Consider the following 21,377-nt stretch of genomic DNA (forward strand, 5'->3'; position numbering starts at 1 on the left):
ATTGGTAAATTTCAACTAAACCACAGTTAACCAATTCAAAAAACTAAAAGTGACATCCACTTTAATTACTAAAAACTTATGGACCAAAATACATAGACTATATCTACTGTTCTATTATTAACTTATAACTCATGGACCAATTAGCTTGGGATATGTTTAAGTGAAAATGACTCATTCATCCTTAACTAAATGTCAAGGGTCCGATCCTTGACTTTAGATAAAAAATTTCGAGTACATCCAAAAAAAAATAATTCAGAAACCAAAAGTACAATTCGCTCTAGCTTTATCCATATTATCCATAACATCAAGCTAGCTTGGGTGGGTTGGTGCAAGTCCTAATTCATATGATGGTATGACATGTGTCTTCGTGAATGCTACTTGAAGTGCTGCGACCTTCAAAAGAAGTCGCTTAAAAAAATATGCTCGTGAATGTTTTCTGAAGTGAAAGAAGCTTATTGATCGAAAAGTTGAGTATGGGTATAGTGTTCAATGAACATTCAAGTTGAATCCTTACCAGTGGAAAAATAAACTTTTGAGAAATAAACAAAACACTCAGACCAAGATCCACCCAAACCCTACCTCATTAAGGCACATCCCACGATTTACCTCTTCCCACAATACTCTAGCAGCGGAGAAGAGCTTAGGTTGCCATTTTCATCTATGGTTTTTCATGCCAGCAACCAACCACTACTTCCATAGTTCCATGGAAGTTTGTTCTTTTCAGAAAATCTCAGGAGTTTCCCTTTTCCTATTGCACACAACTACAGAGTGACAAAGACATAAAGAAGAAAGAGATGCAACTTTCTTGTAAGAATTGAATATTTATTCAGTCATTGAGACTAAACCAGGTAGAACTAACTATTTTCTTTTAAAGCTCACATCAAACACAATATAAAGGCCAGAGGATGTAAAGGCCAATCCAACAGTCATATGAACATTAAGAAAATAACATCAAAGGATTTTGGGCAATGGAAAGGTTAGTGTGGCTTGTTTCTATTACAGCTGAAATCAAATCAGCCAACTAGTCAAGCCATAATCTAAGATTCTAAGTCAAGTTTGACTCGTTTCTCTTAGCCAAGTACATTATCTGATTATCTGCATCTTTATTTTCCAAATTTTTATTTATTTATTTCCTTTTTGTTCTTTCTCACATGAAAATTGCACACCTGAGAAAGCAAGATACATCTGTACAACAAAATACATATATTCGAAGAAATTATGTATCAAACAGGGCATCTAGAGGTATGAAAGGAAATCAAGGACACTATTAACATACATATTTCTAAGCAAACAGAAATATGAATTTGACCACATATCCACCAGAAAACTTTAAGAACGGCAAAAGGACAAAAAGTATTATCGAATTCAATATAAATTTCTTTCTTCAATTTCAATGTAATGAGTTATTTAACAGTACACCCAATGCAAGGAAAATGATTATATATGCTACTAAAATATTTGTATTCATTTCGTCTAGTTTCCTAGTAGCACCCTTGCAGATCCACATTCAATTCAATGGACCACATCAACCCAGAAAAAGCACTAAGGAACAATCAACTGATCAAAATATATGCATTTTGGAAATGTACCCACAAGACTATGAGTAATATAGTGTTGGACTTACAGATCAGGGTTAGCATCAATTTTCCTGAAGAAATCAGCACTTGTAGGATTCAAAGAACACATCAATCTGTTTAACACAACATCTGTATCTACATTAAAATATTGGGTATATGAAGATATACTAAACACTCCTTTCCAATTGTTTGTTGATTGCTGCCCATCTCCTTCTGCATAAAATAGTATATTCTACATTAGCTAGAATTTCATACACATAGGTCTAAATTGGAAAATGGTACTCCGGTTACGGCATCTCAATTTTGTGCCATAAATGGAAATGGGGGATTGCAATTTGGTCAAAACTTTGGCAATGTAAATGTGACTGCTTAAATAAATGGCATGCTTGTACAAGTGTTATCACAGAATAAATTAAGTATAAGATAAAATTTTCTAGATTGACTTACGTGTTGGGTACTCGGATGTAAGATGCATAAAAATGATGAAATACTTCACATTATGGAATTCAAATCTAAGCTATCCCATTTGGTATAAGCCTAATTTATTCTTCAATCAATTTGCATGTTGGGTCTAAGACACATCACACACGAAACACTTAACCTTACAGTCAATCTTTTTCTTTAACCCAAACGCTATTTTGATGATTATTTATACATCACTTCTAAAACTTAAATACATAACTGAACTATTTTTACAGCCCAAAAGAATATTTGAAATAAAAATATTTATCACCTAAACCAGTTTGGTAATCAGAAAATAGCTCGTGATTTCCTGATATAACGTAGTGAAAAATGGTAAATGATTAGTACCACTTGGACCTGCAGGAGTTCCCTGACCAGCATTCCCACCATTATTTGGAGGAAATATCTGCAGATTTGCTTCAGGAGCTGTAGGAAGAGTATCCAAATAAGTAAATTTTTAGAAGGAATTACTAAGAGATGGAAATTCAGTTCAATCACACCTTCGCGATTAGTGTTGTTCTTTTCTTCTGTGACAACAGCCTGTAAAAGCCTTTAAATAATTCTTCAACTTGGTAACAGGAGCCATTAACCAAGCAGCTTTAAAAATTAATTTCGGGGCATTTATTAAATTGAAATTCACTTCAATTTGAGCTAAAACCCGTTATCTTCATCTTGGTAACAGGAACCATTAATCAAGCAGCATTAAAAATTAATCTCGGGGCATTTATTAAATTGAAATTCACTTCAATTTGAGATAAAACCCATTCCCCGACACAAAATTTTCCTTTTCAATTACAAACTGTAAGAAAATGCTACATCCATTTTTGCCAATTCAGCAAACAGACTCTCTTGATGTCTGCTGCAAAGAAAGACTGCATGAGAATTTTCAAGCAATGCACTATTAAGCTTGAGCTCTGTTTGGAACATACAACACTGCAAAATATTAAAGTGATTCTCAAGAAAATAATTTAATCATGTTTTAAAAAAAAATGAAGAAGAAGAAGAAGAAGAGTGAGCAAAACCTATATTGTAGAAATCAGTAAATCAAGTTTCTTTATAAAATGTAAGGAAATGAGATAATGTCTTATGAACCAAAAGATGTGCTCTTATCACTTATGCATGGACAATCGGTTCTAACATTGGGGCACTTTTTTCCATAAACTTCCACCCTATCCTAGGGTTCTTTGTTCTAATCTTCCTTGGATGCTCTACACTGCTCTCTCTCTCTCTCCCTCCCAGTGGTGATTGAGAAAAGACCAGACAACACAATATTTTCATCAGTTGAAAGTTGAGTGTCAAATTATGAAACTAACAGTGTTCCAGAGCATTCATAGCAGAAACATAGGAAGATTGGAAAACTGAGATTGTTTTGTGTTCGTCTTTGATATAGGGTGTGAGATTGGAAAATGGGTGAACCAATGTGATTTTGGAGTTTATATTCAATCAATATCGAGTGCTCTTTGGCCAGGTTATAAAACGTAATTATATTTATCCAACTGAGAAAATAGAAGAATTCCTGCAGGCATTGGTGAAGCACCCCAAGCATAACTAAAGTATTCACTTCTCTAGAATTTTCGAGGTACTATTTCACTAAATTTTACTCCACCGCTTGCAAAATTATACGATCAGAGCCAAATTTGTAAGCTAAAAAGTGCAGAGATACAAAATTTACAATCAGTTGCTTCCCTTCCCAAAAATCTAAAACAAAATACAAATTCCTCATATCCTAATCCCAGTAATCTGATAACTTGACCGTGAACAAACACTTGCACCTGAATATTTATTACTACAAACTGATACACCAAAACATCTCCAATGCTCCACAGAATCATTGCAGAAACAGAAATTCAATGAAAAAATAAATCTATCGACACCTAAATTGCAATGTAATTTCTGGAAAATCAATCAAATTAAATGGAAAACGGAGGCAAATAAAAGATGACGTCGTTTGTGTTTACAATTATGCGCGGGAGTGAAAGTGTGTACCGGAACTGAGCCGAGCAAGTGGCTGGTAGGGAGGTTGTTGATGTTGAAAGACTCGTCCATCAGAAACCACGCGGTGGAGATCTGCGGCGGAGAAAACGAACTGTTTTGGGCGGATCAGTGTGGAAACGAGCCCTAAACTCTTCTCGGTTGAAAGATAACAGACAGGGGAGGGGTTAGTTAAGTTCGGAGCAGCGTGCGCCACACGCGTCAACGATAACTTACCGCGAATTTGCATGTGTTTCGTGTTCCGGTTTGGATTAGCCCATTAATTCATAAGGCCCAAGCCCACTTTATTTGTTTATTTGGGAGAATTGCATTTTTTTATTCCTCAATTATACTCTAGTACGTACTTAGGGTGTGTTTGGTTCGCACATAGGAATCGAAATCGGAATGTGTATCAAATACTTGGTAATGGTAATGGATTTTGGTGAAAGTATTTAACATGTTTGGTAGTAGGGTGGAATGTGAATGATTACTAATAATAGTGCTTGAGAATGAATAAGGGAATGAACCCCTTATTGTATTTGGGTATGGGTTTTTCAATTGTATTTGGTACTAGTTTTTCAATTGATGGGGTATTTAAAATCCATAGTATTATTCTAAAAACCTATCAACCAAACAACAACAACCACTTTCATGCCCATTCCTATGGGCAAAACTCACCAACCAAACACATCCTTAGTCCATGAGTTATATACATGATCATCTTTAGCCCCATAAGTTATGCATAAAGCGGTGAGTTTAGTCTCTGAATGATCAAATCTGCCACTTTATTTAAGTAACATATTGGTAGCAGAAATAGTTCTCGAAAGGCTAAAATTGTCACTTCACACATAACTTAAGAGTTAAAGATGATCACGTTTATAACTTTAAGACTAAGTCTATACCACGAGTATAATTGAAAGATTAAAAAAAATATATTTTTCCTTATTTATTGGAGTAGTTTTTTGTTCACATTTTTTTTTTTTTGAAGTACATTTGGTAGGGTTAGGTTAGTTGCGACTTTTGATACAATTCGTACACAAACCTGTCACATGGATTACAGTTTTATACTCCATTCATCTTATTTAATTTATTTTTTTTTTTAAATAATTATCTCAGCTTTAAGGGCATATTGGTAAAAATCTTACATTTTCCTAAAACGCTGATCAATTGATAGTTGTTAACTGATTGGTTTATTGAATTTGATTAGCTAATAACATTAACAAATTGTAGAAAAATATTTGGTAAATTAACTATTAGTTGATAACTGATTATATGCAAAATGACTTTTTCAACAAGTTAGTTATCAGCTAACAACTATTTACCCAAGAAATTTTTATTTTTAGTACATATAGATACAAGAATTTATTCATTATGAAATGGGGAAAAACTCTTCATACTCCCTATACACACGTCCTACCTAGCGTGTCAAGGCGGGATAGAAGGGTCCATCAATAATTCCTCAATCCCGTCACACCAAATCAGACAAGACGGAGTATAGAGAGTACATGTAATATTACTCATTAAAGGCCGCCGAGCAAATGTATGCCGGCTTACTTCAAGAAAGGGCTCATATTTCACGTGCCATTGTCTCAAGACTGGAAGATAAAAGTACCGAATAACATTTCTTACACATAAGACTAAGACTGTATTAGAAGAGAGTGAAAATAATAGTTGTAGTAACTAGAAATATTTCTCTGTGCTGGAGATATATATACAGCATTCATCGGAGCAAATTGACGAAGCGCAAGGAAAAGAGACAGTTTCCTGCCAGTGTGGCCATCGCCATAGGCATAGGCATCATCGAGGATGATCTCCAATTGTACTATACCAACACGCAAACGAGTACGAAGCATTGTGCTTTCCCTAATTCCAAGCCGGATGATACCCACGAGCTTTTCTCTATTAAGGATAAAATATCTACAAGAGAGCAAAATCGTGTCAGGTACTCAGGTGTACGAATCAAGCGAATAGCATTTATTTTGCATATAGATTCCATTCAAATTTGACAAATCGCAGATATCAGAAGGAACACTGTGAGGTTTAACAGTACTCGGTGCTTAGGTTGAAGAACACTCTCTTTCCTTTTTGTTTTTTTTGGATGACGAGAGAAACCCCACAACCCTTTCAGGTGTAGGTACACCCCCCGCCTTGTTCCAAGATAGCTGGCAAAGGACCACAAGTAAACCAATCTAGGTTACCCATAGTTGAACGGCTCAAACCAAGGGAGCAAAGATTCAAATTCGTGATCTTGTGGTTACAAGTGTGGATCTCTTCCCGTCTTAGTTGGGGTCACCCCCGTCTCTTTCGTATTTTTTATGCTAGGAAAGAGAGTGAGAACAAAGCCGAGCAGAACATGGCATGTTTAGATTTGGCTCAGATTGGTTAAACTTAAACAAGCCTAAAACCCGGTTTGGGCTTAGTTTGTGCTTTGGATTGTTCAAAAACACAAGAAGCCAGGCCAATGCAATTAAGATAGATTGTAAGTTAAACACAGAGTAAGGTTGACTCCACCCAGAGCGCATCTTCGGGTAACGACTGCAAGCTTTCCCACAAATCAAAGTACAAGAGTCTAATTGCAGTCAAATGTCCCAATATATGAACAACCATTCTAGAGCAACATTAACTTAACAAACACTACAAATTGCAACCAAATTCCCAAATCATGAAGCACAATTCTACAGCAACATTCAACACAGTGCTATTTTTACGTAAATAACAGGCCAGCTTGAATTGGATCATTTTTTAAACAAGTCTTGGCTTGTTAACTTTTCCACACAAGGCACATACAAAGCTTAAAAAAGCCAAGATGGACTGCTTGTTTACAGCTCTTCATTATTAAAAAATTATATGACCGGGAACATAAGAAAATGGTAGTAAAGATGGCAAAGAGAGGAAATGAAAGAAAAAGATGGCAGAAAACTTAGGAAGATGCACACGATCTTTCTTTTAAAGAATTTTTCAGTGTGTTTCCTAAGCTTGAACCCAATAACCTAATGCAATTTACTCTCCCCTTTTGCCAATATTATTCTAGGAAAATGAACTATTCATGGATATAAATTTATTTTAAAGGTTTTAGGAGATATGAATCAAGCTTCCAATTCTCTTGCAACTTATGAATGTGCACATAATATGTTTCTAGACTTCACCGATGTCCCTTAGTCAACTAAAGACTCTCGATGGGAGTGTTTTCACTTCATTTCTCTTAAGCTTCTATTGTTCCAAGATAGCATCTCTCTTTTATTATATTTCCTTCTATTTAGTTTTATCACTGTCACATATTAGTCCGTAAGTCAATTTATGTAACATTACAATTTTATATAAAATCCAATAATTTTTTTTAAAGGAAGTCTGCATTCTGTAATGCAACATTATATTGCAGTCCTAAAATAAGGCATTATTTTCACAATCCTGAAATGCATCATAATGCAACATTTATTGAATTCGTCAAATGCATCACAAAATGAGTTTACAATTCAGGCTTTAAAAGTATGATCAATCTTTTATATATTGACAATAGAACAAATCAAAGGAATAGAACGTTCTTCATACTAATTAGTATCTTCTGCCTTAATAGGTCGTACCCATTAGTATATTATATTACAATTCACAACCCGTATTTTGACCCAAAAAAACAAAAAAAAAAAACAAACACTGCCTTAATAGGTCGTACCCATTAGTATAGTCACTATCGGCTGCCCTGCACGGAGGCGGATGTAGTACTGTAGGTCATAGTCGCAGGCAATCCTGATTAGCTGGCCACCATCCTCATAATAGAACTTCAAATAGCAAACAGCAAGGGGAGCCAACCTCAATACGACCGATTTCCTTAAATTCTCCATACTGACTACCTCAAGCGGAAATCTGATAATTTCCCCACCGTACTCTATTTGAATCATTCGCTCAGGCAAATTAAAGTCCGGATGGAGTGGCCCATTCGGCCCATGATCATGAAATCCGTTAGGCCCATTCGGCTGAGGAAATTGATTCCCATTTGGCGCATTCTGAGGAATATTCGGCGCGTTCTGATGACCAAACTCATTCGCATTCTGATGAGGAACATTCGCCGCGTTCTGATGACCAAACTCATTCGCATTCTGATGAGGAACATTCGCCGCGTTCTGATGACCACCAAATTCATTCGCATTCTGAGGAACATTCGGCGCGTTCGGATGACCAAATTCATTATCGGCGCGTTCTGATGACCAAACTCATTCGCATTCTGATGAGGAACTGTTAGATATATTAAATATAATATATTTAATATAATATATATTAAATATAATATAATATATCTATAATATATATTAAATATAATATGTATATATATTATATTTATATATATTGAGGAGAGAGAGAGAGGGGAATAGATAACTTGATTGATGATTTAAAAAGCTTGAATACACAAACTATTTATACTAAAATAACAAAGCTAAATCATGCTCCATGTATGCCATTATTCACGTACTACTCCATGTTGTAAACCCACGTACTAAGCAAACAAGGCTCCATGTACTGCATGCTGTAATATGCTACACGTACTCCATATTGCCACATTCTATTACTTGGTTTAATAATAATAATAATATTATTATTATAACATTGTCTCCTTTAAACCAAGTTGGATATATTGGTCATCTCAATTTCCTTCTTCAATTTGAGAAATGTCTCTGTCTTCAACGGCTTCGTAAAGATATCTGCAACTTGACACTCACTTGAACAATACTCAATGTTGATTTGTTTTTCAGCAACCAACTCTCTGATTTTGTGATACTTGATATCAATATGTTTGCTGCGACCATGAAAGACTGGATTTTTGGACAACGAAATTGCTGACTTGTTGTCACAAAAAATAGTTGTAGGTGCTCCATGCTCATGTTGTAAGAACTCCAAAATTCTCCTCAGCCAAACTGCTTGAGTAGCACAATTTGCTGCTGCAATATATTCTGCTTCTGCAGTTGAAAGTGCTACAATCTGCTGCTTCTTTGAAGACCAAGAAAATATAGCTGAACCAAGATAGAAGGCATATCCTGATGTGCTTCTTCTAGTCTCAACATCTCCAGCCCAATCACTGTCTGTGTATCCAACAAGTTCCACAGCTTCATTAGTAGAGTAAAAAAGTCCATCATTACTCGTACCTTTCACATATCTCAGAATTCGCTTTGCTGCAGCCCAATGTGATTCTTTTGGTTCCTCCATGAATCTGCTAAGTATCCCAACTCCAAAAGAAATATCTGGCCTTGTTGCCACCAGATACCTCAAACTCCCAATTAAGCTTTTATAAGATGTAACATTCACGTTCTTACCACACTCATCTTTGGACACCTTTAACTTTTCAGCTAACGGCGTTGAAACTGGTTTGGAGTTTTCCATTTTGAACTTTTTTAAAATATCAGCAGCATACTTCTTTTGTGAAATAAAGATTCCACCATCCATCTGAATAACCTCAAGGCCAAGAAAGTAAGACATAAGACCCATATCGGTCATTTCAAACCTCTTAATGAGTGCCTCCCTGAATTCTGAGATTAGCTTCAAGTTGTTTCCAGTAAAAACCAGATCATCAACATACAGACAGATTAGAACAATATCACCAGAATCCGTGCATTTGACATACAAAGTGTGCTCATGAGGACATCTCATAAAACCACTTTCAACAAAATATGAGTCAATGCAACCATACCACGCCCTAGGCGCTTGCTTTAAGCCATACAAGGCTTTTCTCAACCTGTACACTTTATTTTCCTCCCCTTTCTTCAGAAATCCCGCAGGTTGCTCAACATATATTTCTTCTTCAAGAAAACCATTCAGAAAAGCAGACTTGACATCCATTTGATGCAATTTCCAATCATTTTGAGCAGCAAGAGAAATAACCATTCGAACTGTATCAAGTCTACTTACAGGAGCAAAAACCTCAAAATAATCAATACCTGGTTTTTGCTTGTAACCCTTTGCTACTAATCGTGCCTTAAAACGGTCAATTTCTCCATTTGACTTGTACTTCGTTCTGTAAACCCACTTCACTCCAATTGGCTTCTTTCCAGGAGGTAAATCTGTTAACTCCCAGGTACCATTCTTTTCAATGGCACGGATCTCCTCATCCATCGCCTTAAGCCAATGAGTTTCTGTAGCAGCCTCCTCAAAAGTTAAAGGATCACAATCTGCAAAGAGAGCAAATTGAACAATCTCTTCATCAGACAGGTCATTATCATGACCCAAAACATAATCTTGCAAGCGAGCTGGTAAGTGGCGCTCGCGCTGAGATCGCCGAATTGACGATTCTGGCTGTGAAGGAGACTGGACATTATCTGGAATCGGTTGCTCTTCAACAATATTTTCAACAGCAGGAATAACAACTGAACTTTCATCTTTAGCTAACCAATCCCAGGCACCATATTCATCAAAAGTGACATCACGACTTATAACAACCTTCTTAGTTTCAGGATTGTATAGTTTATAAGCCTTTGAAGCGTCACTATAACCAATGAATATGCATTTCTCACCTTTATCATCCAACTTCTTTCTCAATGGATCTGGCACATGTGCATATGCCAAACATCCAAAAACCTTGTTAGATACCAAATGTTAGATATATTAAATATAATATATTTAATATAATATATATTAAATATAATGTAATATATCTATAATATATATTAAATATAATATGTATATATATTATATTTATATATATTGAGGAGAGAGAGAGAGAGGGGAATAGATAACTTGATTGATGATTTAAAAAGCTTGAATACACAGACTATTTATACTAAAATAACAAAGCTAAAATCATGCTCCATGTATGCCATTATTCACGTACTACTCCATGTTGAAAACCCACGTACTAAGCAAACAAGGCTCCATGTACTGCATGCTGCAATATGCTACACGTACTCCATATTGCCACATTCTATTGGTTTAATAATAATAATAATATTATTATTATAACAGGAACATTCGCCGCGTTCTGATGACCACCAAATTCATTCGCATTCTGAGGAACATTCGGCGCGTTCGGATGACCAAATTCATTCTGATGAGGAATATTCGGCGCGTTCTGATGACCAAACTCATTCGCATTCTGATGAGGAACATTCGCCGCGTTCTGATGACCACCAAATTCATTCGCATTCTGAGGAACATTCGCCGCGTTCGGATGACCAAATTCATTCTGATGAGGAATATTCGGCGCGTTCTGATGACCAAACTCATTCGCATTCTAATGAGGAACATTCGCCGCGTTCTGATGACCACCAAATTCATTCGCATTCTGAGGAACATTCGGCGCGTTCGGATGACCAAATTCATTCTGATGAGGAATATTCGGCGCGTTCTGATGACCAAACTCAATCGCATTCTGATGAGGAACATTCGCCGCGTTGTGATGACCACCAAATTCATTCGCATTCTGAGGAACATTCGGCGCGTTCGGATAACCAAATTCATTCTGATGAGGAATATTCGGCGCGTTCTGATGACCAAACTCATTCGCATTCTGATGAGGAACATTCGCCGCGTTCTGATGACCACCAAATTCATTCGCATTCTGCGGAACATTCGGCGCGTTCGGATGACCAAATTCATTCTGATGAGGAATATTCGGCGCGTTCTGATGACCAAACTCATTCGCATTCTGATGAGGAACATTCGCCGCGTTCTGATGACCACCAAATTCATTCGCATTCTGAGGAACATTCGGCGCGTTCGGATGACCAAATTCATTCTGATGAGGAATATTCGGCGCGTTCTGATGACCAAACTCATTCGCATTCTGATGAGGAACATTCGCCGCGTTCTGATGACCATTCTTCTTTTTTTTTTTTTTTTTCGTTCTGATGACCAAACTCATTCGCATTCTGATGAGGAACATTCGCCGCGTTCTGATGACCACCAAATTCATTCGCATTCTGAGGAACATTCGGCGCGTTCGGATGACCAAATTCATTCTGATGAGGAATATTCGGCGCGTTCTGATGACCAAACTCATTCGCATTCTGATGAGGAATATTCGCCGCGTTCTGATGACCACTAAATTCATTCGCATTCTGAGGAACATTCGCCGCGTTCGGATGACCAAATTCATTCTGATGAGGAATATTCGGCACGTTCTGATAACCAAACTCATTCGCATTCTGATGAGGAACATTTGCCGCGTTCTGATGACCACCAAATTCATTCGCATTCTGAGGAACATTCGCCGCGTTCGGATGACCAAATTCATTCTGATGAGGAATATTCGGCGCGTTCTGATGACCAAACTCATTCGCATTCTGATGAGGAACAATCGCCGCGTTCTGATGACCACCAAATTCATTCGCATTCTGAGGAACATTCGCCGCGTTCGGATGACCAAATTCATTCTGATGAGGAATATTCGGCGCGTTCTGATGACCTAACTCATTCGCATTCTGATGAGGAACATTCGCCGCGTTCTGATGACCACCAAATTCATTCGCATTCTGAGGAACATTCGCCGCGTTCGGATGACCAAATTCATTCTGATGAGGAATATTCGGCGCGTTCTGATGACCAAACTCATTCGCATTCTGATGAGGAACATTCGCCGCGTTCTGATGACCACCAAATTCATTCGCATTCTGAGGAACATTCGGCGCGTTCGGATGACCAAATTCATTCTGATGAGGAATATTCGGCGCGTTCTGATGACAAAACTCATTCGCATTCTGATGAGGAACATTCGCCGCGTTCTGATGACCACCAAATTCATTCGCATTCTGAGGAACATTCGGCGCGTTCGGATGACCAAATTCATTCTGATGAGGAATATTCGGCGCGTTCTGATGACCAAACTCATTCGCATTCTGATGAGGAACATTCGCCGCGTTCTGATGACCACCAAATTCATTCGCATTCTGATGAGGAAAATTCGCCGCGTTCGGATGACCAAATTCATTCTGATGAGGAATATTCGGCGCGTTCTGATGACTAAACTCATTCGCATTCTGATGAGGAACATTCGCCGCGTTCTGATGACCACCAAATTCATTAGCATTCTGAGGAACATTCGGCGCGTTCGGATGACCAAATTCATTCTGATGAGGAATATTCGGCGCGTTCTGATGACCAAACTCATTCGCATTCTGATGAGGAACATTCGCCGCGTTCTGATGACCACCAAATTCATTCGCATTCTGAGGAACATTCGCCGCGTTCGGATGACCAAATTCATTTTGATGAGGAATATTCGGCGCGTTCTGATGACCAAACTCATTTGCATTCTGATGAGGAACATTCGCCGCGTTCTGATGACCACCAAATTCATTCGCATTCTGAGGAACATTCGCCGCGTTCTGATGACTAAATTCATTCTGATGAGGAATATTCGGCGCGTTCTGATGACCAAACTCATTCGCATTCTGATGAGGAACATTCGCCGCGTTCTGATGACCACCAAATTCATTCGCATTCTGAGGAACATTCGGCGCGTTCGGATGACCAAATTCATTCTGATGAGGAATATTCGGCGCGTTCTGATGACCAAACTCATTCGCATTCTGATGAGGAACATTCGCCGCGTTCTGATGACCACCAAATTCATTCGCATTCTGAGGAACATTCGGCGCGTTCGGATGACCAAATTCATTCTGATGAGGAATATTCGGCGCGTTCTGATGACCAAACTCATTTGCATTCTGATGAGGAACATTCGCCGCGTTCTGATGACCACCAAATTCATTCGCATTCTGAGGAACATTCGGCGCGTTCGGATGACCAAATTCATTCTGATGAGGAATATTCGGCGCGTTCTGATGACAAAACTCATTCGCATTCTGATGAGGAACATTCGCCGCGTTCTGATGACCACCAAATTCATTCGCATTCTGAGGAACATTCGGCGCGTTCGGATGACCAAATTCATTCTGATGAGGAATATTCGGCGCGTTCTGATGACCAAACTCATTCGCATTCTGATGAGGAACATTCGCCGCGTTCTGATGACCACCAAATTCATTCGCATTCTGAGGAACATTCGCCGCGTTCGGATGACCAAATTCATTCTGATGAGGAATATTCGGCGCGTTCTGATGACCAAACTCATTCGCATTCTAATGAGGAACATTCGCCGCGTTCTGATGACCACCAAATTCATTCGCATTCTGAGGAACATTCGGCGCGTTCGGATGACCAAATTCATTCTGATGAGGAATATTCGGCGCGTTCTGATGACCAAACTCATTCGCATTCTAATGAGGAACATTCGCCGCGTTCTGATGACCACCAAATTCATTCGCATTCTGAGGAACATTCGGCGCGTTCGGATGACCAAATTCATTCTGATGAGGAATATTCGGCGCGTTCTGATGACCAAACTCAATCGCATTCTGATGAGGAACATTCGCCGCGTTGTGATGACCACCAAATTCATTCGCATTCTGAGGAACATTCGGCGCGTTCGGATGACCAAATTCATTCTGATGAGGAATATTCGGCGCGTTCTGATGACCAAACTCATTCGCATTCTGATGAGGAACATTCGCCGCGTTCTGATGACCACCAAATTCATTCGCATTCTGAGGAACATTCGCCGCGTTCGGATGACCAAATTCATTCTGATGAGGAATATTCGGCACGTTCTGATGACCAAACTCATTCGCATTCTGATGAGGAACATTTGCCGCGTTCTGATGACCACCAAATTCATTCGCATTCTGAGGAACATTCGCCGCGTTCGGATGACCAAATTCATTCTGATGAGGAATATTCGGTGCGTTCTGATGACCAAACTCATTCGCATTCTGATGAGGAACATTCGCCGCGTTCTGATGACCACCAAATTCATTCGCATTCTGAGGAACATTCGCCGCGTTCGGATGACCATATTCATTCTGATGAGGAATATTCGGCGCGTTCTGATGACCAAACTCATTCGCATTCTGATGAGGAACATTCGCCGCGTTCTGATGACCACCAAATTCATTCGCATTCTGAGGAACATTCGCCGCGTTCGGATGACCAAATTCATTCTGATGAGGAATATTCGGCGCGTTCTGATGACCAAACTCATTCGCATTCTGATGAGGAACATTCGCCGCGTTCTGATGACCACCAAATTCATTCGCATTCTGAGGAACATTCGCCGCGTTCAGATGACCAAATTCATTCTGATGAGGAATATTCGGCGCGTTCTGATGACCAAACTCATTCGCATTCTGATGAGGAACATTCGCCGCGTTCTGATGACCACCAAATTCATTCGCATTCTGAGGAACATTCGGCGCGTTCGGATGACCAAATTCATTCTGATGAGGAATATTCGGCGCGTTCTGATGACCAAACTCATTCGCATTTTGATGAGGAACATTCGCCGCGTTCTGATGACCAACTTCATTCGCATTCGGCGGAAAGGGTTGGGGCTGTGGCTGAAATGGGGGTTCAAACCCTGGTGGGAACATCAGTAAGGGGTCTTCCGGGTTGAGATCTCCCCAGACGTTCATTTTCAAGAATCCAGGGTTGGAAGGTTCTGACTGGTTTAATGGTGAGTATAAATACATGTGAGGGTGAATCTTGGGGAGTTGATTATTTCGTTATTTGCAACTGTTAATCGTAACTGATTCTTTGAGGCCAGCTGCGAGTAGGTGAATTTTTTTATATTGAAGTCTATGGCAAAAAGTATCAGTTCGATTTCATATAATAGGTTAAGTTTCAATATAACTTGTTCTTTTGCTGTGTTCATAATTAATACACAAAGGCAAAAATAAATAGAGAAGAAGTCTTGAGTAGGAAATCTGAACTCAAAACATAGCATATACGTAAAAATTCAATAGTATTTTGAACTATAGTACATAAAGTCAAGGTTTTCTTTGGAACCAAGCATACAACCAACAGAATAACATTGCAATCATCTAGAACATGAAGTAACTAATGCAGAAATCTTGCTAGTTCTAGTGCTTGCCTATTGTTTCATTGAAACTACAAAGTAATGAGCTTTGGAATAGGCAGGAATTAAGCACAATATGAGCTTGTCTCTTGTATACAATTGAGGACTCACAGGAGGAACAAAATTTCTTTGTGAAGCATTCATGTTTGTTATAATGAATTTTGTGCTGTCAAATGCTAGAAAGAAATATTTCCAAGTTAACACAAATAAGCTTAAGGGAATGAAGGCATAATCTACATTTGCTTTGCTCCTAAACTTAGTTCCTTAATCCCCTAAGAAATCTCCCACTCTCCCTTCAACTCCATTTACACTTGTTTTTTGTAATTCTCAAAGTACTTTAGCTTTGACATTCCTTCATCCATTATCCTTCAAGACCAGGTGCAAGGTCATAAACAGATTGATTCTCAATCTATAAAATACCGCGGTCGGCCTCCAGCCGAGGCCTTAGTCAGCCCATGCTGGGGTCGCCCTTGCCCCCTTATACCGCGCCTTCTCGGGTCCGTTTGCTCCGAGCTCGTTCCTAATATATCCATCATATATGTTTCTAAATATGTCACCACATGATCGCTATGGTTGAATAATGTTTAATATATACATGCACACTATATTTCTGTGGGAATCAATTTTTATTTATTTATTTTTATTTTTTTGCAATACATTAATTTATTTATGATTCATAAAAAATATATTATATATTATAAAAGTTTTTATATGAAAATTATAAATAATTTATTAATAGAAATTATGAAATGTTTGTTAAGGTTTATTTAATTTAGAGTTTTAATTACGTACTTTTGTAGGCTTTTTAATATGATTTTTTTTAAAATTTATAAATATTTGTCATATTGACTTTTATAGACTTGTATAGAATTTACGAAGTCAAATTTTTTTTATAGAGATTAGAGATACAAAATTTATTACTTTAAAAATCTTTGAAACTTTATAAAGTCTTAATTGAATATGCCCATGTAAGTTTATAAAGTTTTAATTGAATATGCCCAAAAAAAAAAAAAAAAAATCACAGCCCAAACTAAATTAAAAAAAAAAAAAATGCCCATGTAAGTTTGATTATTTACTTAACTTCAAAGATTTTTTTTTTTAATTACTACCGAATCTATTACATTGTAATATCTCTTCAAATATATACTTTCTTAACATATTGAAGTACAAAAACTCAAAGGGTCAATACCGTCCCTGAGGGGGACATGACCTCCCATTTGAAAGTGTCACTTCATCCACTTACCACAAAATGTTTTAGAAAGTCTAATAAGCCTATTGACCTCATCTAACTTATTCTTCTAAATCCGGACCATCATATAACATGCTATCAAATTATTACAGAGGCAATAATTTCACCATTTATTTTAATTTAGTCAGAGCAATAAACGTAAATATGTATGCAAGTGAAACGAAATTTTTTAATTAATATTGGGAGGGTTAATTATTGGGGCTTCCACTATCTTGGCCTTGAAAATGTCTGCGTCGTCCACACTAAGATTTAGGGATGCTTTCAGGATTGAAGGAGATAAAGCTTTCCAAACTGATCCATACCCAGCTAAGTTCCCTAATATTGGCCTGAAAAGAGAAGAGAGAGAGAGAGTTTTGTCAAAAAAGAAAAATAATTAAAATAACTAAAAGAAAATCTAGATAAAGAAGCACCCAGAAGTGTGTAATATTATATTTACTAATTAATATTAATATATGTTACTCACTCTGAAGATGTTAAGGTAGCCACAAGTTCGAGTCCTTCTTTATCAGCTATGAGTGAGGCAGAAAAGAATTTGGGTACGACAAAAAGTTGGCCAGCCTCAACTTTGTCGTCCAAAACCAGTTGACCGTTAAGGCCAACAATCTGAACCCGAGCACTGCCCTTCCAGACATAACATAGTTTATATGAGCCATCTTGCGTGTATCCCGGAGTTAACATTGAATCAGGTTCGAGTTTTACGAGGAAAACGCTTAGGCCAACGTCCTTGAGCAAAGGGAAATTCCCAGCCGTGGCTGAAACCAGAGATCCGCCGTTCTTGATGTTGGCTAAAGGCGAAGTATTTTCTAGATTGAACACCATATCTTTTCGGTTATTGTTTTGGAAATCTGAGTTGTTTATTTTGGCTTTAAGTTTGGTTATGATGGTAGCATTTTGGGTTTGGAATAGGGCTTTGGATTCACTTGCGGTTAAGCCAAAACCTTTGGCAAGAAATTGTGTGGAGAAACCGCCAAGTTGGAAGGTCGAGAAATAGAAGCTGAACTGGCCGGCGATAATGGAGTCGGTGGTGTCTCCCAAGAATACAAGTACCACCATGAGACGGCTCCTAACCCCACCGGAATCGCATCACCTTTCTCGATTTTGACTACCTTCTCAGTGGTACTGTTCGGAGATATAATTCCAACCACGCAACTACCTTCATTTTCAAGTGTCACATTGCACATCATCAGCACATGAATCCATGATTAGCATACAGCAGTCACACTATATATGTGTGGGGAGGGGGGAGGGGGGTGAAGGGAATTTTACTGTGGTCCATAATAGTTCATGTCGGAGTGTGGATCATGGTATATATGAGCTATGCAATCGTTATACGCGGCACCACGGCGCACATAGTACTGTGCACTTCGTGCCTCCCAAAACGAAGTCGTTTTGGTAAGTTATGTAGGGAGTGGACGTGATTATGTATATTTGTTTATACAAATATGTGTATTTTTTTTTATACATGTATGTGTATTTTTTTTTATACAATTATGTATATTTGTTTACACAATTATGTGTGTTCTATTATAAAATTATGTGAATGAAAATTTTTTTAAAGGAAAATGAACCGCGAACACTGGGTAGCGAAATTTTAAAAAAAAATAAAAAATTGAAACGACGTCATTTTGCATCAGGATGCACAATGCAATGCGCGCCCTGGTGCACGATATAAATTGTCATGAGCTATGTGCGTGGATCATGATATGAGGTTTGTTTTAGTTCTATTTTCACACACTAATTTTCATTATAGTAATGCTAAAAAATTATTTTAATTATCCTTCATGCATGTGTTATCTACTTTAATTTTAGGAAAAATGACACTTTTTGGCCCCGGTATTGTTTCACTTTTAAAAACTTAGTTTCATGTAAGTTAATTTAAACAAATTTAGTCCCTTAATTACTCATAATATTGATTGTAAAAATCCATTAACATATGGAGTTATTTTTGCTATTTAGAATTATATTAATAGTCACTGTTAAAAATAATACCCATAAATATTGATTCTAACTGACAAAATAACATCATTAAAAAAGTTTACTAACAGAATTTGATAATTATATACTCTGTAATAAAATCAAGGGGACTAAAAGTGCAACATAATGAACAATTAAGGAACTAAATCTGTTCAAATCAATTAACAGAGACCAAATTTTCAAAAGTGAAATAATTCAGGGGGCCAAAAATGTTATTTACACACAATAAGTTCATTATACCAACATTATTAAAATATTATTTTAATTCTTACCCTAAAAGGCTGAATCCCCCAATTCTAAGGACCCCCACACTCCGACCCAACAGAGCATGTGGGAGGATGTAAATCACGGTAACTCAATGGGTAGTATCATTTTAATTCTACTACTATAGGTTCATGTATGTTATAACAACACTAAAGTATCATTTTAATTATATTTCATTAACAATATACATATTTGTACGTGATGTATCATTATGGTTGACACAGCCATAATCCACCGTATAACTATTGGTGTGTCTGCACTTTTCTGCGTATAGTATTGGATGCATACCTTGAAGAACGTAGCCTATCTTTTTGGCGTCTGTGTAGTGAGGGAGGACAAAGCCATTAGGCTGCAGAACCAACTTGCCGGCACCAAGCTTTGCCTGGGGGAGAAAAGGAGCCCCAGAAGTGGACCAAGTGTAGTATCCACCACCCTCTCCTTCATAAATGGTTTGATCAGCCATTTGGGGTGCTAAGGAATACGCCCAATTTGTGGCTAAGCTGTCAAGCAAAGCCAAGGCATACACAAAGGAATACAAACTAGCCATTTGGAGAGGTATGTAACTGCTAAGAAGTAAACCCTTTGGTTATTAATTAAATAGACTCGGCTGTGCCACATGAAAGTTGCAGGTTGGCCCCCACAACCATTTTTTTAAAAAAATTTTCATATTAGTATTGTAGTTTTTTTTTTTTGGCCCCCTCAAAGCAAGCTTCTAGGTAACTTAGTGGATTGCTAATTTGCTATCTAGTTAGTCTTTTTAATTTGCAAATAAAATACACTGTAATTGTGTTTATTATAATAATAAATTGTCATTTTGCTACCAAAATCTTTAAATTTCTGCTACTTTAATCTTTGTCTTTTTTAATTTGCAAATGAAATACATTGTAATTGTGTTTATTATAATAATAAATTGTCATTTTGCTACCAAAATCTTTAAATTTCTACTACTTTAATCTTTGTCTATTTTTTTTCTAGTTTTAGTTAATTCAATTGATTTGTCAATTAAAAAAAAAAAAAATTAACACTGTGAACATCGGAAGTTTGAGTTGAAATGGAAAAGACACAAAGAGTTGATTTTTTCTTTAAAAGAGAATTTTGAAAATTCAACATCTCAAGTAAATTCATTTATAAGTATTGAGCCATTGAATTCTAGAAGACGTTCCAAATTTTAATAAATTTGTAATATAATGATGTATTTTAAAATATGTTAAATAAATATTAATATGTTTTATTATTCTCTCTCAAATTGTGATTGATCCCTGCACCAACAAATCATGGCTCCTACAAAAAATATTAGTTGGTTTTAGGTACCCATACTTGCTTGGGTCCTTTGTTGTTAGTAATTTTTGGTAACCAAACCCACCTTGATCCTATTGAATTAAGATGAGGCGGTTTGTAACCATTGAAAACACGATAATCATAATTAACTCTTGAAAACATTTTTGGCGCCAGATTTTGAAAAACATTTTTAAACTTAGGCACCTGGGAAGAGGATTGTTGCTTTGGTTTATAAGAAGCATTAAAACAAGATTTACACAACCAATCCTTTTGAGTGGAATAAAATCTTCCATCTCTATTTCTAGAAAAGCTTCCCTCTTTTCTAAAAATTGTTTTTGCACTTGACTCTTTGGCATATCTTTGCTTGAAGAATTTTTGTTGCTTTGCCGTGTTATTGAACTGTTTCGGCCTTTCAACATTCAACTTTGCTTTTGTTTGATAGCCAAGTCCTTGTCTCATTGTGCTATTCTGACTTTTAACAAATTTTACTACTTGCACTTTATTGGTTAAAGGAGTAGTAGAATTAGTCAGATTTTGAGGGGTTTGAGAACATGTGGAGTCATAACCAATTCCGGTTCTATCTCCTGATGGCTTTTGCATGTCTACCATTTTATCCATAATTTTGGACGAATTAGTAAACGTAGCAATAGTAGCCCGAAGGTTATGTTCTCTAACCTCTCTAGCTTTACACTCTTCTTGAAGTTGAATA

The 21,377-nt window shown here is 37.3% G+C and overlaps 3 protein-coding genes across 3 annotated transcripts; all 3 read right to left on the bottom strand.

The window, feature by feature from the left end:
* Positions 1-1,558: 1,558 nt before the first annotated feature.
* Positions 1,559-4,171, bottom strand: LOC109163894. The gene is made up of 4 exons (XM_019312616.1): positions 4,026-4,171; positions 2,540-2,579; positions 2,388-2,465; positions 1,559-1,790 (listed from the first exon to the last, which is right to left on the bottom strand). The coding sequence occupies exons 1-4, from the start codon at positions 4,083-4,085 to the stop codon at positions 1,621-1,623; spliced, it is 348 nt and encodes a 115-aa protein (XP_019168161.1). The 5' UTR covers positions 4,086-4,171; the 3' UTR covers positions 1,559-1,620.
* A 1,428-nt stretch (positions 4,172-5,599) lies between these two features.
* On the bottom strand, positions 5,600-15,460 carry LOC109163841 (putative uncharacterized protein DDB_G0282133). Its single transcript, XM_019312558.1, has 7 exons — positions 14,222-15,460; positions 11,873-14,047; positions 11,284-11,775; positions 10,954-11,199; positions 7,731-8,128; positions 5,726-5,927; positions 5,600-5,605 (listed from the first exon to the last, which is right to left on the bottom strand). The coding sequence occupies exons 1-7, from the start codon at positions 15,458-15,460 to the stop codon at positions 5,600-5,602; spliced, it is 4,758 nt and encodes a 1,585-aa protein (XP_019168103.1).
* A 1,733-nt stretch (positions 15,461-17,193) lies between these two features.
* LOC109163893 (11S globulin seed storage protein 2-like) lies at positions 17,194-19,959 on the bottom strand. The gene is made up of 3 exons (XM_019312615.1): positions 19,679-19,959; positions 17,616-18,305; positions 17,194-17,478 (listed from the first exon to the last, which is right to left on the bottom strand). The coding sequence occupies exons 2-3, from the start codon at positions 18,203-18,205 to the stop codon at positions 17,322-17,324; spliced, it is 747 nt and encodes a 248-aa protein (XP_019168160.1). The 5' UTR covers positions 18,206-18,305; positions 19,679-19,959; the 3' UTR covers positions 17,194-17,321.
* Between the last annotated feature and the right edge of the window lie 1,418 nt (positions 19,960-21,377).

Source organism: Ipomoea nil, unplaced genomic scaffold (genome assembly GCF_001879475.1).
Source record: "Ipomoea nil cultivar Tokyo-kokei standard unplaced genomic scaffold, Asagao_1.1 scaffold3047, whole genome shotgun sequence".
Lineage (NCBI taxonomy): Eukaryota > Viridiplantae > Streptophyta > Magnoliopsida > Solanales > Convolvulaceae > Ipomoea > Ipomoea nil.